Below are 17,176 nucleotides of genomic sequence, written 5' to 3'. Positions count from 1 at the left end.
ACAGTAATTAATCCTAATGGAAGTAGGCTGCTAAGAGGCTCTTCCTTCCACAGAGAAGAGGACCTGGAACACAAAGCCTGAGTATTGCTAATAGAGTGGAGTTTCCTGCTTTCGTGGTTAGGAATCTTTGCATGTAGAGAAAAAAACATAAAACTTCTTTTGCTTTCACTAGTTTGAATTCTTGAAGTATTATATTTGTAAAGCAGCTGTGAGTGAGAGTGAAATCAATAGTGCTATCAAAACCTTGATTAGACTCTCAATGCTAGCATACATCTAACTTTTTCCAGTTAAGGTGCTGTGGCTGACAGGTTCCTGGGCAATGTGTCATGTCCTATTTTGAACTCGCGTAAGGTTTTTTTCATCTGTGGTTCTAAAAGCAATCTATTGATGCAAATGAAGCTTCTATAGGAGCTGATGTTTATGTCCAGGCCGCTGATCTCGGGTTGCTTTGGAAGCATCAGTTAGGGCTGGTACTTCATTTCGAGCTTTATGTTCCATCACAAAATGTACGTTAAAGACAATCCTTAAATGTATTAGGAGGACAGGTCATGATTTTATTGGAATAGTTTGGGGCGTGTTTTAATTTTTAAAGGCACAACATAAAGTTGGTTTTGCTAGTCACCTAATGTATCTTTTTATTTGAGTGCAAAGTCAATTGTTTCTGCTCTTGTCTTATTAGTTCTTGACTGTGTGTCGGCTGTTCTACCTTGAATAACATTATATTGAAACTAGTGTTTGGTATGCTTTATGGAATGATAAAAAGTTGTGTAAGTGTTAACAGGCCTTCTGATAGATCTGACATAATTAGAAATAGCTGATGCTCTTTTAAGGTTACACTTCTGGTTTTATCTGCTGTGAAAATGTATGCTCAAAAAATTTTGCTAACGTGTATTCAAGAAGCATTTTACAAAATAATCCCCAGTATTCGGGTAGAGTCTGCCTGTTACAACTTCAGCTCTAGAGGTTACTGAGATCCTTTTGCATTTGAAGAAAGAGTCTGTGTCCAGGCATGACAAGAACATTTGATTCTGCCTTGATACAGTGCTCTTTCAGTTTTCAGTGACTGGATAGCTTGCTCTTTTACAGCGAGTACCTCCTGCAGGGCCCCAGAAACTAAATCACATACTTGAGTTATCCATGTCAATGAGGAGCTTGGCAAGTCACTGAAAATATTGTTTGCTCTTTGTGGGTTTTTGCCCAGGGGAGTCCAGCTATGACCGTCTAAGCACGGCGGGATGGCAACAGGGACCCACACTGACCAGTAAGAGGCTAGAATAAGCTCTTTAAAGGGTCTGAAATACTGGGAAATCCAAGGTAACCTCTTCTACCTGGTAAGCAGAAACAGAGTTGTAACCAAGGGCTTCCAGTAACTTTTCAGTGTCTTCTGCTTTTTTCAAGGCTGCAGCGATGTATGTATTTTGGGACAAGTCTTCTTAGATTGCTTAAGAAGGTGAAGGCTGCTTGCCTCGGTGCTTGTTTTATGGTGATACAGGCGAAGGAATAACTCTTCTAAAAGGCAATCAGAGGAAACATTTTAACGACTGGCAATTTAGGTCTGCAAAGACCTGTTTCATTAGTACAGCATTCCTTCATGTGCTAGGTTGGCTGTGTTGTACTTGTGTTCCTTGCTCTCTGGAAGCTCTAATCAGGCTTTCTCAAGTTTCTGTCTTAGGTTTTGCTTTTGAAAGCATCACACAGTTTTCTTCAAATCATCTGTTTTCAAGGTGTTTTCCAATTGTAGAAGTTTCACATTAAAAGGGCACTTCTGTATGTGTGATGGTGCCTTCAATGGTCCACCAGGAAGTTTGTGGCTAGGGGTGACTTGGTGGAAATGGAGGAGGAATTAGCAGCTTTGCTGAAAGAATTCGCTTGCTTTTTTTTTTTCTCAATTGTATTATTTATTTTTAAAACATACACTTTTATATAGGTCTTTCCAGGTATCTTTTCTTCCTGCGCTTCAGTTAACCAAGCACTGAATATAATGATACTTTCTTGGTAAAAATGGATCAAGCTGTACGTTTCAGGTCCAGGTTTTGTATAACATTGATAAGGATGTGAATGGATGTGTATTTTTTTTTTTGGAAGTTTTTTTCCCCTAACCCAAATTTGAGAGATAATGTTATTAAGGGAAATAAAGTAGTGAAGATGGGGTGCTGAAATGCTGGTACTTCCAGATGTATAATTGCATCAGTGTGCATTTGGGTGGTCAAAAATGCAGTATTTGATTGTGCTTTATAAAAGTTCAACTGTTTTGAAGCTGCAAGAGGGTGGCAGTTGATGATTGGTTGCTGCATTACTGTACATGGAAATACACTTTTTTATATTGCTTTTTTTTTTTAATAAATGCATCTGGGGTGTCAGGTAGTTGAAGAATCCCAGCAAATTAGGTTTTGAATAAAAGTGCCATCAGTTCTTTTCCAGTTGCATTGTTTACTTGAAAAAAAGAGTGCAAGTTATTTTAAGAGAAAGGAAAAGGAATTTTTCTTCTCTGTCTATGAGAGTTGAAATGAGCTGAAAAGTACAAGGGTTTTTCCTTCTACTCAAAAACTGTGTAGAAGATCCTTGCAGTGCCTGAAAAGACAGCAGCAGGGAGACACAGAGCTAACTGAAGAGTTTATTGTATAAGGATACTTGATCACCTCTCTGGAGTGCTCTTACATTACTTAATTTTTTTATTGGTTTTTTTTTTCTCAGCTTCCAGTGGTGTTTTGCACTTTATTCTCTGAATTTTACATTTTAGCTGTTGGTAATCTTGTTGTGGTCTTGATATTCTTTCTTTACTATTCATCAGCCTAATTTCCCCTATATGTTGATATGATAAATAATCAAAATCTGCTACAGATTAGATTGCTTTCTATGTTTGTTGGTATTTCCTTAAAAAAAATCCACCACAAATGATGACTGTAAGTTAAACATAATTTTTTTTCTTCCTACGCTGTAAATGAGAATCAATCTGTGGCTCTTTTTAGACTAGAGAAACTCAAAGTCACGTGGACAGTACAAGTTTCCCTTCCTCTTGCTATCAACAGTCAATAAAGTAAACAGACTATTGGCGTAGTTAACACAGGTTTTGACACAGTGACAAAGCGCTAAGGTTGCCTGCTGAAAAACTGCTGTTATGAGAGCCTCACTATTATTGAAGTGGTGGACAATTCTTTTGGAAAAATGCCCAGGAGCAGACAGAGCTTTTATGTTGTCTGGATGTACTTCATTATTAAAGAGGAGATCAGATGATCTCTAAAGGAGCCTTTTTGATGTGCACTCTCTTTTGTATTATAAAGATGATCCTAGTTTTAAAAGCTCAAATGTGATATTACTTCAGCTGTTATGACTGCAACTTCCTCTCTTCTTTTTCTTTTGCAGGAGCTGACAAGTGCTTTGATGCATGTGAAACTACACCTTTTTGTCCAGATTTTTACACTTGTGTTCTTCCCAACAGCAATATGGCTCTTTCTTCAGCTATTATCAATCACACCTATAAATGAATGGCTTTTAAAAGGGTATGTTTAAGCATAATGGAGTGAAATGTATTTGTAGCTGTCTTCTTAAAGGACTGCTTATCCTACAATGGGCATTTTAAGACTTGTACCGTGAACAGGTTTTGCTGGTTGTTTCTGTGCTTCCGCACTTCGGTGTTGAAAACACAGTACAAGTGCAAGATCATCCTTTCAGAAACCTGGTCTCGTTTTCAGGAAGTCTGGGCAGTTAGTAGGGAGCTTGCAACAGATGAGCTTTCTCTTTCATCAAGCACAGTTGCAGTGTTATGCTGGGCCTCAAGAAGGATGAGGAGGAAAGGAAAGGAACGCTGAAGGAAAAACATAAGTCAGTTAATAAATACTGTGTACGCCACATACTGATGTTCCTTTCTGTTTTGAATGTTTTGCATGTGTTCAGATTGGGGTTCAATATCTTTTCCTAGCTAAATTGTGGGGTATAGGAAGAGTAAAGTTTTGTGTAGGAGGAGAACTATTAGATGAGCAGAAGCTAAGTTACCATGAAAACAACGTGTTATAAAATCCCTGGGGTACTCTGCCAGTGTGTGGTTCCAAAGCTGCATTGATGATGCAGTAATGATAGATGTTATAGAAAATTAAAAAAAAATAGAAAGCTTTTTATAGAATCAAAGGTCAATACCTAGCACTACGCAGCTATACTGGAGTGTTTTAATGCAAAAATCAATTATTTTAGAAAACTATTTAAAGAATCTCCACTGTTTCTTGCTGCTTGGTGAAACATTGCTTGGGGAGAGTTCACTGTCTTAAAAATTTTAATGATAAAATTACCCATGTTTATGTTTTTACAAGTCCTACACCCAGAAGAGCATTTTGTTTTATTTTTAAGGGGCTTCTCCAGGTTTTCCACCAAGTGTGAAGTTGTACAGATGATACTGAGAAGGTGAAATTGAGATGACATAATTTAAAAGTTAGTACTGTTTTGCTTAACAGTATTGGCACATCAAGGAAACAACAAGGCTGCTATGCAATGTGGTTTTGTATTTGGCTATTCATAGTAAAGGTTATTCTTTAAAGTAGGATCATTGTGAGGTTTTTCCTCAGCTAGAGCAAAGACATGATTTTCCACAATTAGCACAAATTCTGTCTTAATTCATGGGTGTCTCAGTTGATGAAGTCCAAGGTGCAAGAGAGTTCTGTGTTTTTTGTTCCTTGGAGCACTTCTTATCTCTTCTTTCCTATGACTCTTATGCCACTCTGGTTGTTAGTATTTAAGGGACATGTCTTAAATATGCAAGTATATGTATATACATAGGCACCTGTGAAACTGGGTGTGAAACTATGTATGTATTCTTTTAAAAAAAAAAAGAAACACTTGGAAATGTATCTCCCTAAAAGTGGAGCCTAAACCAGACTCAATTTTCATGAAGGTGTGTCGGTTTTATGAGTGTGATCATCTACTTACTACGTATGTTTCAACCTGCCTTGCAAGCGCTTGTTCAGTGCAGTAACTGTTATATCAAGACTTCATTTGAAGAATGGTCAGATTGAGGAGTTTAAGGAAATGAATGTTTGCTAGGTTGTTTTTTAAGAGTGCTTTCTTGATGAATACGTCTGTTTGGGACATGCTCAGAGCAGCGGCTGTTGTGTGGTTCTAAAGGTGTCCGCTGCCAAGGGATCCTGATGGGAGCTGTACCTTCAGTGCCATGCAGGTGCAGAAGGTATTGAGTTCTGTCCTAATTCTGGGAGAACACATTTTTAAAGCAGGTACTTGCATGTTCCTGTATGGGTTCATGAAAGCAGAGTTAGGAGCAGATGCAAGGAACTGCCTGTGCTGCTCTGTGTCACCGGAAGTTCATCCTAATACCCAGCAGTTCTAGTTTTTATTCCCCAGGAACACTGAAGTATCCTAATGAAAACAGCTGGCAGGGAACGCCGGCTTTGGCAAAGTTACTTCTTCATTGTGAATGTTTAGCACAGTTTGTAGTGGTAGCTAGTTAATAAGTCCTACAAAGGCTTGGAAAAATAGGCATATGCTCCCAAGGGCGTGCAGGTTAGCTCCTCTGGGGACCATTACTCTACACAACTTTATGCCTAAGGGGCATCATCAAGCCCGCAGTTAACTTCTCACCTTCCTTCAGAATGAACCGTAGATTCTTGCATCCTCTATAATGATCTATTTTGCTGTAAACATTATTTGGGAGGCAGATTTGGATGGTACCAGCTTTTCATCTGTGTTTCTACCATGGGGTTTTCCCCTGCCCCCTCTCTCCCTAGGATGATACTAGGAGGTTTGTTGTTTTGCAAATATTTTGAAATATGTAGAATAGAACAGAAACTGCCATCATCGCAAACATCTTTTAAGTTAATTTTTTTTAGATGACTAGGCTTTTTATTGACAGGATCTCTTTGAAAAGGATTGTGAAACAGCCTGTTAATATTTGCACAGATTCACCTCTTCTGCCACTCTTGGCATATAGCTATATATATGATGAAGTTCCTGAAGTTCAGTAAGGCCAAGTGCAAGGTCCTGCACCTGGGTCAGGGCAATCCCAAACACAATTGCAGGCTGGGCAGAGAATGGATTGTGGGTAGCCCTGAAGAGAAGGACTTGCGAGTGCTGGTGGATGCGTGACATGAGCTGGCGATGTGTGCTTGCAAACCCAGAAGGCCAGCTGTGTTCTGGGCTGCACCAAAAGAAGTGCAACCAGCAGGGTGACGGAGACAATTTTCCACCTCTCTTCTGCTCTCATGAGACCCCACCTGAAGTATTGTATTCAGTTCTGGAGTCCTCAGCACAGGAAGGACATGGATTTGTTAGAACAAGTCCAGAGGAGGCCACAGAGATGATCAGAGGGCTGGAACACCTCCCATACAAAGACAGGCTGAGACAGTTGGGCTTGTTTTAGTGAAGAGAAAAGAACGCTTCAGAGCCACCTTATAGCAATCTTCTAGTGCTTAAGGGGGGCCTACAGGAAAGATGAGGAGGGGCTATTTATCAGGGACTGCAGTGATAGGATGAGGGGAAGCAGTTTTAAGCTGAAAGAGGGGACATTTAGATTAGATATTAGGAAGAATTTTTTTGCTGTGAGGGTTGTGGGACACTGGAACAGGTTGCCCAGAGAAGTCGTGGATGCCCCATCCCTGGAAGTGTTAAAGAACAGGTTAGACGAGGCTTTGCACAACCCAGTTTAGTGGAAGGTGTCCCTGCCCATGGCAGGGGGGTTGGAACTGGGTGATATCTAAGGTCCCTTTCAGCCCAAACTGTTCCGTGATTTACAGCACAAGTGGTAGGTCATGAGATAAAAGATCTGGTACGAAATATGGCTTTGGTAGTTCCATCTAGTCAGTTGTTTGTAATAGCAGAACAGGTGTTATTGGCCACCCTTTCACGAGTGTTTGGCCCCCCTATGTTAGTGCTTGTGGCCTGAACCAGTGGAGTGTTTTAGCTGGTTCTTTTCTTAAGGGAATTTGCTTGTATATTGGTAGTGCTACTGTGTAGTTGATACAAAGCACCTGATTGAAACTATTTCCATTTAGTGTGTACCAGGAGTTCTTTAATATTTTCAAATGAAGAATATTTAAAACCACAGCTTGATAGTGATTTTTTTTAAAATTCCAAATTAATTGTTTTAAATTTGAGAGGCTTCATAGAAATTGTGTTATTAAACCTTTCTCTTTTAGTGTGAAAAATCCCTGCCAGCTGAGATGAATGCCCGTGCAGACATTTCATACCTCTCTGGATAATGGTGAACTTAATCCACCCCTTATTAGTGCAGATGAGAAATTCAAGGAGCTGACTGCCAAGAGACCACCTAGAAGAGTGCTTACAGTATCACAGCTGATGTAGGGGACAGACAGGAGAATCACCATGTGTTTGTCTGCTGTATATTTTCACATATATTTTCAGACTTCACACACCATTTCTTTCCTGTGTTTATTTTCTTTTCAATATCAGTTTATCCTAAGTGCTGACAGCTCTCTGCTTCCATAGCTTTCTTCAGTGTAAGCTAAAGGTACAAAGTACTTCCAAAGTGCTGCCTGGCACTTCATAATTGGATTTACATAATGCTTCCATTAGTTGTCTCTTTCCTTTTCCACAGTGTCTGTAGCTGACAAACTGAATACCACCATTGTCACTTACCTGTTTCTTCTATTTAAGCTTTTTGTGTATTTGCAGCATATCGATTACACTTCACTATGCTCCCTGTTGTTTGGATTTAGTGCTTCTGTTTGCTGTAGCTTTTTTGATCCTGCATTTCTGGGTATGGACTAACACAGTTACAAGTGCAAAGTAGTTCACTGCTAGCAGTTGATCTGAACAAGAATACTATCTCAGACTCCAATATTGGCAAACATACGTAGCTTCTGTGCTTTTGGAGGTTTCGCAGACTATTTTATTTCATGCCTTACTTTTTCCTTTTAAGTTAACACAGTTTTTCTTCAGAAGGCCTGTTTTACTGAGTCCCAAATTTAATTGTAATCTATTGTGGTATGTTCCTGTTACTAATTATACGTTTGATACAGCTAATTTTTCTAATAGCCACTTTTTGTGGACTGCCTTGGAGAATAACAGAAAGATCACCAGTTTGCAATGGCATTTACTACATACGTTGATGATTTTGCTGCACAAACAATGGAAAAAATACCAAATAATAATGATGTATTTTAGACTTCTAAAATGTGGGAGAAAGGTTTTGGTGTGTTGATTAATGGAAGTCAGGTGATTTTACCAAGAAGTGAAAGCATGCGTAAAACTTAAACACTTGATGGCCTTTTAATTCAGGAAAGAAAGCTGAATTGTGATTATTATTTTTTTTTTTTTTTAGTAGGAGTTGGTGTAAAACAAAATAATGTGGGAACCTGAAATAGACAGCATGGTTCTTCTTGCTCTTCTGCTTCATGATAAAAACACTTACTGCTGAACAGCTTTTTCAAGAAAATAAGGGATTACATGCTTATTTTCTTTTTTCCTGAATAGCTACAGGTATCTCAAAACACACTACAAACTTTACTACCTCAGGACATGTGATGCGGTTTCTTTGTGATAGATGGTAGATGCAGTACTACAGATGGGGAAATGGAGTCACAGAGAAGTTAAGTGTTTGGGTTTTTAGACGGTGACATGACTCTTCACTGTGGTGGTTGGCAAGAGATGGCATAGAGGTCCTACCAGCTGGTGAAGGCCTTTAACTCTGTTGCAGGCTGATTGGGTTGCACAGATAAAATGATCATATCTATTCAGATATTTGATATTTTAAGATTTTAACTTGCGTAGTGTTTGCCTTGTGTGAGGAATGTAACATTTCTTTTTGTTGTTTTCAGCTTGCAGACAGTAGGCTGCATGCCACCTCCTGTGTCTTCTGCAGTGATATTAACCAAAGCTGTTGGTGGAAATGAGGTGAGTTTTTGTTTTGTTCTCGAATGTTTTTTTTTAAACAAGTTCAAATAAATTCACTTTTATAATTAACTTGCATCGCAAAACAGTGATTGCAGTGTGATGCTATGATGGTTTGTAAAACTTTAGAATTAAAGCTTGGGTATCACATTGGTGTTGAACAAGGGAAGTAGTGTTATCTGCTGGCGTTGTTCAAAGTCAAAAGAAGCTCAATTTCCTGAGGTGGTAAAATTTTGCATTAGGAGATTTCTACTTGTTGCTGCACTGTAATTCCTAGCTGTATAATTTTCACATGCAGTGTACTGGCTCATAGCCCACTAGCTTTGTGGTGAAGATCTGCCCTCACAGCAATTGTTTGAATGATGTTAAGTATTAAGAGGTCCTATAATAGGAGTCCAAGCTTGATGGTACGAAAGTAGCAAGTGATAATGGAGACACAAAAGATCGTTTAAATCTTTTATTATTTGCAGCTGCATGAGTTGAAAATTCTGGGAACATGGAATTCGCTGGCAGACATGAAATGCAAAGTTCTCAACAGATAGGAAATGCCAGAATTGAAGTTGTTTGTGCAAACTCAGTTTGGTTTTGTTGTACTTTTGCCCAAAAATGGCACATGCTGTCATAATTTCAGGGTCTTTATCCACAAAACACTTGCTATTTTCAGGAAGACCAGGTAGACAGCATTTAGGAAATGAATCCAGGTGTGCTAATTAATGAGGTTGTTACCTTTGGATCTGCTTCCTCGTAACTGCTGAAGGTAGATGAGACCTAGGAGGTGAGGAAAGGAGAGAATGACATTAAGAGAGATTGGTTTTAAAGCTAGGGCTGCTAGGGTGCTGTTCTGGAGGGTTAGAGCCAAATCTTAATTCAGCCATAGAGCTCCTGTGTGAGGTTGGGTGAGTCACTTCAACCACATTTATTAAATATGGCCATTAGTTGTGTGCTTCTCATTTTCTGAGTTCAGACTCTTGGGACTGATTAATGTCAGCTTTAAAAACACATGATAGCACTAAAATAGATTGAAGTTGTACTTTGTACTGACAAAGCGCTGTTTAATTGCTCTATCCTCTGAAGAGAGACCCAAAGCATCTCAAGTCAAGCATCTCTAATTACGGGCAATCCTGATGCACATCACTGTCTCCCAGTTTGCTACTTGAAAACAAGAATCATAAAATGGTCTGATGGAGGTGCTGTGGAGTAATTAGTGTAAGGAAATAATTCAGGTACGTAATAGTGATGAACAGGGAAGTGAGAAGTTTTCTACATACGATTCTAGATGTAGGTGCTGTAAATTATACAAAGATGCCATGTAGTTAAACAGTGAGGATGAAATGAAGTATTGAATGAGCGCTTATTCTGTGTTAGCACTCTCTGTCTTGTCCTTAGAACAAGGAAAATAAATCTGGAAAAAAATTAAATGTGATTGCTTAGCTGAACGCAATATCATACAGCATTTGTGTGTGAGGTTCGAGAGAGGTACTTCAGTTTCTTGACCATTAGAGTTCCCCTTTTTATGTTAGTGTTCTTGAGTGGTAGAAGTGTGTTTTATACCAGCTGAAAAACAGAAACTTTCTATCATGTGAGGCTTCTGTGAGGATTTTATAAATCACTGACGAAGTAAACTTGAACTTCTAGTTCTTCTGTACCAAACTGGTGTTGGAGGAATGTGAAAAGGCATACCTTGTTAGTGATTTTTGTAGGTAGTTGCTGACAGTGGAGATAAAGTGAGTCAAGACAGGGTTTTTGGGAATTGATGGTTCTTAGGCTTTAGGAATGTATGCAACAGCAAAACACATTTAGAACATACTCAGTGTAGACAAAGTGTGTGGCAAATTTATTGCCAAACTTGAACAAGTTTCTAACGGAATTATTTTTTTTGGAATTTGGTGCTTCTCTGTCATTCAGAGTGTTAACTTTTCTTCTGAAGAACAGCAAATCACATCCCTCATGCTAGGGGGGAAGACTTTCTTACATCTCTCCTTGCCAAATTTCACCTAAGCTGTTATTGATGTATTTCTTTTTCTGACATGAGTAGAACAATGCATTTTTTCTCATTTTTAATTAAAATCCATTCTGATATTTGAGGAATTTCAACCTGGCAGTCAACTGCAGATACAAGTAACTGTACTGTGAGAGCATGATGTCTTCTAAACTGTGTTTGCCTCATCAAGTGTGTATCCCTTACCTAGAGAAATTGATTTATCTGAGGGTTTATCCACACTGCATAATGTAATATGCAGATAAATGAGCTTGCTGAGAAGCAATAGATTGAGGGAGCTCCACATGAGCTAATTAGTCTGAGAAGGGTCCTGCTGCTATAGAGTACTGGCACACCTTCAATAAGTACTCTGAAGTCTTCTCTGGTTTTCTTGAAATACAGCACATTAAAGTTGTGGTAGTTGATTGTGTTATGACAGTATAGAAGGTTTTAAGTTTTCTTTGTGTAAGTAGTAGTCACTGTTGAATGTCCGTTCGGACTTTTGTTATTCTCAAAGAAATGTCAGGCACTAGGGCATGGTAGAAGTAGTACTCACCTGGGACTGAGGAAACATGGATTCTATTCTTAGCATTGTCATTAACCTGTTGGGTAAAACAGAGTGGGGTATGGTGTCTCTGGGGCTGGCAGTAATGGATAATGGCAACTTTGTGACGTGTTTGAAGATAAGGGCTGAAAAGTCTTATGTAAGAGCTATATTTTGTTGTTCTAGGGCAGGGTGATTAAGTATTTGGTCAAGTGCTTAGAAAGAGACTACCTCATTAGGAGCTACTTGGATGGGGATTTTGCTGCATATCAATTGGAAGATTTGGTTATGAGACGATAAAAGGAAGACATTTTTGTTACTCTTATAAGGATCTGTTTTTTTTTTAATTGATACATCCCTGAACGCACAAAATGAAATGTTCTGCTTTTATTGGCTAAGGAAGTTGTGATCACCAAAGATGATGCTCAGAATTCTGATAAAGCTGTTTTCATCATTCAAAAAGTTAATGATCTGGTACTGTAAGTAGAAACCCAGCTAAGCCAAAAAAGCTTTACTATTTAACGTTCAGTATTTAATAGCAATTGTGCAGTCTACCAATGTCTGTCTTCCTAGTAGTTCAAACACATGGTACATCAAAAAAGTGTATCTAAGCTTTAGGTCCTCTTGGTCTGTGTGTAAGAATACAACAACTGAATGGTTATTCAGGAGTGCAAATGTTAAATTGTCCAAAGCAAAAATAAATCTTCCTTCATCCTATACGTTGTTTGTTCTCCAACCATGTGGTGTATATCGCTTTCAATTTTCCAGTCTTAGCAGCTGTTAGATGTGCCTCCCAAACTCTACTGTCTCAGCAATTTATATTACTTTGCACTTTGCCTGGTGGACGAGCAAGTGGGGGCTGGTTTTGATGGCTGGGGCATTCCAGAGGAAAGAAATCTTTATCACAAGCCTTTTGTCAGCAGGAGCCTTCCATTAATAAGGGAAGAAAGTCAAGCCAGTTACCACCTTTGCTTGTTGTTGCTGTGGCAGCAGCAGAGGTGTTTACTCGTTCAAGACACTGTTCCTCTACCACATCAGAATAACCTGTGTGCTACTAGTGATACAGGTACCATCTGTATCAAATGCAGCACTGTAAGGTATTTACCTGTGGTTGTTAGATGTGGTGAAGCTTAATATGTGTGTCCAAAGATCTGCCTGTGTATATCAGACTAGCAAGGAGTTAGTATCATTCTATCCAAAGAGGTGTTTGCATATGAGAGATGTAAGCAGTGGGGAGGAAAACTCTGTGCTTTCTGAAAGTCTTGGCTTTTAGAGGTGAGGAAGGTCATTTGTGACTGTTCTATCTTTTGTTGGTGGAAGGAGCAGAAATACAACTTGTCTAGTAGAGCTACAAATTCACACCTCTTGACTCTGTGACCCATTCTTAGGTTTCTTCAGCTCTTCTTCCTGATCTCTGTATGATGTATGGTTTGTTTTCTCAGCTCTTGTTTCAACTCTTGTTTCTTCTCCCTGCTTTTCTATTATTCCTCTTGTGATCTCTTCCTATATGGTATTACTTTGATTAACCCTGTAAACAGCTTTCTAAAACAACCTGTTCTTTGCTTTTGTCTCAAATACATTTCAGTAGCAGAGCTGGTCTCAAATACTGGATTTAATTTGAGGTACATGAAACCCTATATGAACAAAACAGTGTTTGTATGTACACTGGTGAAAAACTGGGAGGGAACACAATGAGAGATCAAAATCTGTTTTTTAATTTGATGGTATTTTCTTGATCAGTTAGTTGTTTCTCTCATCAGTAACACAAAATGTCTCGACTTGTGAAGAGGACAATCCGTATACTTCATAAAAATTAAATGAAAAGCAAGAGGCCTCACTTCGGTTCTTTGCTCTTGTTGAGCTGTGAGGCTTCAGGGTTTTAATGACGTTACAGGGTCTGACAATGCAGAATTCTTCTTTGTGTCATTTTTTCCAAAAAGTCTTGTAGTTTTTCGGTGAAATTATAAAACCAGTTTATTTAAAAGCTTGCTTCTAACTATCTGTTTCTGCAAGAGAGACAAATAAATATGTCAGCCTTTCAAGGTGCTATAAAGACAAACCTATTAAAAGCTCAGAGATCCTCAGACAGAAATGGTGTAGAGGTGCCAGATATTACAACAAAGTATTCAGACAGCAAATGTCATACTCTCCTTAAGAATCAAAGTAATGAAGAAAAGAGATTGAAAATTAGATCTATAAGTCTATTATCAGTTTGGGAGGAAAAAACCAATTTGCAATGACTTTTATGGAGGCTTGATGACATATTTTTGAGAAGTGTAACATAACAGGCAAGAGCTGTGATGGAATTGTACAGATAAATCGTGGCAGACAGTTCATTTTATTGAAGAATACTTTGGCTATTTTGCTAGCTCATATACAACAAAACCATTGAGATCTTTTTTGTTCAGTTAAGCTTTAGTGTGTACAAAATCTATTCATCGAGGTGCTGTTTTATTTTTTGCAACTTTCATGTGCATCTACTGTGCCTTTTGTTAAACAAGATGTTACTTATGCAAAGTAAGGTTTTGAAATACAAAATAGACTGTAATGAAGAAAGCTAGAAAGGTATTTATGAAATAGGATAAAGAATAAAGTTCTAGTATTGGTTTTCAGGTTTATTAGTTGAAGCAGATGTAGAACACAAAACTGAATATAAATTTGCAAGGTCCACAGCTCACCTTTCTGGAAAAGAATCAAGAGAGAGGAGTAACATTTTGCTAACAAATTATATGCAATAGTTTTAACTGGTATTTTAAAATCAAGAGCATCAGAGTATTTACTGAGAAATGAACACTGGAAAATTCCTGTTTTGATGGTGTTTTTTTTTAAGTAAAAACAAATAAGTGAACCCTAACACCACTGTAAAGTCACAGGAAAGATATTGATTTCTCTAAAAATATCTGAAGTTCTTTGAACTGTGTATACATGTACATTAACCTTAAAAAAAAAAAACCAAAATGAATAAAAATAAATACAAGCTCTAATGGTTTGTGATTCATACGCTGATGCACCAATGTGCTAAGAGTGGTCACCCTTGGAAGTTAACACATGAACATTATGAAACAAAATCATGCAAGATCTTCAAATAAACAATATGTCCTGATGTTTAGTTGTCTTCTGTAATGTAGCTTTTTATTCTGTTAATATCAGTAAAAATTTACAGTTATGTTGTCTAACATTTCATATTTTTAGGTTTTGTTTGTGGAAGTGTAAATTATTTCATTCTATTGTTTTTAAGTTTTATACTATAAGAGAAAAAAAAAAACTATAATGGAAATGCGGGTTTTTTTGTTTCCCAAGTAATAGATTTTTGTCTGCCCACACAGATTAAATAGTTCTAAATAAAAATGTAACTAATTCTACCATTAGATACTACACTGAAGTCTCTGGGAAATGTATGTAGGTGTCAGAAGACAAATTTAGGGAAGATGTCTGTGCTTTGCATGTACAAATATAAAGAATTAACTGTGTCAGCATAAGCCTTCTATGTACATAGGAGCTGTTGTGCTATTAAATTCACCCACTCTATTCTAGTATTATAGCCTAATTTTTTATGTATCCTAAGAGTTTACTTTTCTTTTATCATTACTGTGCTTTGAGCAGATGGTTTTTATTGAACTATTTATTGACACTTAAGGTTTTTTCCTTCCCTGAGTGGTGTGTGCATTTTATATCCATCAATGCAAAGGAGTAGCCCAAATTATTACTTACAATATGAATTTCATCCTATAATGTGTCCCAGTCACACAGCTCCATTAGATATCTCTAGAGTTCTTCATCGTCTTCTCAAATCTTCTATAACCCAAAGCAATTGTGGAATCTTCTTTTTTTTTATCCCTCTCTCGCTGTTCTCTTTTCGTTTATCACTAGTAGTTTTAATACAGACCCATTATTAAAACTGTTCAGAATTGAAGGAATTTTCAAAGGCATTCATCTCTGCACTCAATTAGATGGAAGGAAATTCAGGCTAACAGTGAGACTTCTGAAATCCCCATAATCAAACGCTTTATCCCCAAACTCCATACTTTCAGTTTGTATGAAGCTTCAGATTCTCCTAACACCTTTGAAAAGCAGTTGATATACTACCCTAAGGTATCAGTTGTTGAGTTATAAAAGATCTAATTTTGTTCTTGGTTGCCAGAACCTCTAATTCAGGATATTTCACAGTGGAAAAAGCCCTTCTACATTCCTGAGAGCGTAAGAGATTAGAGAAGTGTAAGGAAATATATTGAATCTCTTAACTGTACAACATTATGTATTGTTAGATGTATGACACAGAACTTAGACATATTCAGCTGTCCAAAATCTGGGGTGGTTCTAGCAGCTCTGCCATAACCTAAAAAGTTGTAAAATTGTCTATTTAAATGATGCTAAACTGTTTGGACTCTAGCTGGAAACTACTTGGGATCTTCATAGCCTTGTGCACAAACATCCTAGGTCTGACTTGAAGAAGAGTGTTTTCAGAGACTTTGCTGTAGCTGTTCTGAAGTATTTAAATGGGAGGATCATTCTTTTGTCTGTTACGGGACATTCAGTGACCCTGAAAGCTGTTTGTGACATAAAAAAAGGCAGGACAGAAAAGGAGTCTTGCTCTCATGCTTGACAAAAATGGCCTTTTAAAGCAAGGTACTTTTATATTTGTCTTGGTCTGCAGGTTAATTCAGTGTAAAATTCCAGTGTGCAAGAGCTTGCTTTATTTAGCAGGTAGTGCTGTATGAAATGCATTGCCTATGTGAAGCAAGCGTTTTTAACTGTTTGAACAAAGCAGTAATGCTTCTATTAAAAATATTTGCAGACTGGGGTCTACTGGCCCCCTAAAATTCAGCTTCTATATTCTCTGATGTTTAATCTTCATGGCTGTTTGAAAGAGCAATTGCAAATACTATACAGTCAGGGAAACATATTACCTGCTCTCCCTTCCTCAGTCTTTGAAAGGAAAGACTGTCTTTTGGAGAGCAGTGAAGACTGGAAATGTTATTCTGAAACTGACAGCTTCATAAAGTTACAGGTGATTTGTTTGCAGTCGAGTGTTTTATGCAGCCTTAATTCTATTGAATGCCTGCACAGTGCCAGCATTCACTGTGTAAGTGTCATTTTCTAATGGCTTTCTTTTAGCAGAGCAGTGCAGTTGTTTGCTGGCACTGTAATTCAGTGACACGCGTCTGGCTCTGCTGTCCCTCACCCGTTGGCTTTCAAAGCAAACTAATGTAGTATTAATTTCAACACTAAGTGTTTCATCGTTGCATATGTTAGGATCGGTGTTAAATCACTGATACAGCAGAACAGAAACTGTTCAGCTTTATCTGTTGTGCATAGGTGGTTTGTTTTCCGCTGTGAACAATGAAGGTACTTCCTTTGACACTTGTTCATTGAATCATAGAATAACCAGGTTGGAAGAGACCCACCGGATCATCGAGTCCAACCATTCCTATCAAACACTAAACCATGCCCCTTAGCACCTCCAGGGAAGGTGACTCAACCACCTCCCTGGGCAGCCTGTTCCAGTGCCCAATGACCCTTTCTGTGAAGAATTTTTTCCTAATGTCCAAACTAAACCTCCCCTGGTGGAGCTTGAGGCCATTCCCTCTTGTCCTGTCCCCTGTCACTTGAGAGAAGAGGCCAACACCCTCCTCTCTACAACCTTCTTTCAGGTAATTATAGAGCGCAGTGTGTCTCTGTGGACCTGGACCCCCTTTGTATGAAAAGGTAGTGCTGCAGATGGTTTAGCATGGCTGTTGGTGGCCCCAGCCTTCTGTCTGGCAATGAAAACGTGTATTTATAAAACTAAAAAAAGCCTGTATGCA

The 17,176-nt window shown here is 38.2% G+C and overlaps 1 protein-coding gene across 1 annotated transcript in view; it reads left to right on the top strand.

Annotated features, from left to right (window-relative positions):
* SLC10A7 (solute carrier family 10 member 7) overlaps positions 1–17,176 on the top strand; it is a 152,223-nt gene that overhangs the window by 5,296 nt on the left and 129,751 nt on the right. The window contains exons 3-4 of the mRNA XM_069855341.1: positions 3,364–3,500; positions 8,778–8,853. Of these exons, the coding sequence (XP_069711442.1) occupies positions 3,364–3,500; positions 8,778–8,853 (213 nt within the window). The remainder of the gene's footprint in view (positions 1–3,363; positions 3,501–8,777; positions 8,854–17,176) is intronic.

Source organism: Phaenicophaeus curvirostris, chromosome 4, assembly GCF_032191515.1.
Source record: "Phaenicophaeus curvirostris isolate KB17595 chromosome 4, BPBGC_Pcur_1.0, whole genome shotgun sequence".
In the NCBI taxonomy this organism is placed as follows: Eukaryota; Metazoa; Chordata; class Aves; order Cuculiformes; family Cuculidae; genus Phaenicophaeus; species Phaenicophaeus curvirostris.
The sequence above is the reverse complement of the archived record's forward strand: the minus strand, read 5'-3'. Positions and strand labels throughout refer to the sequence as shown.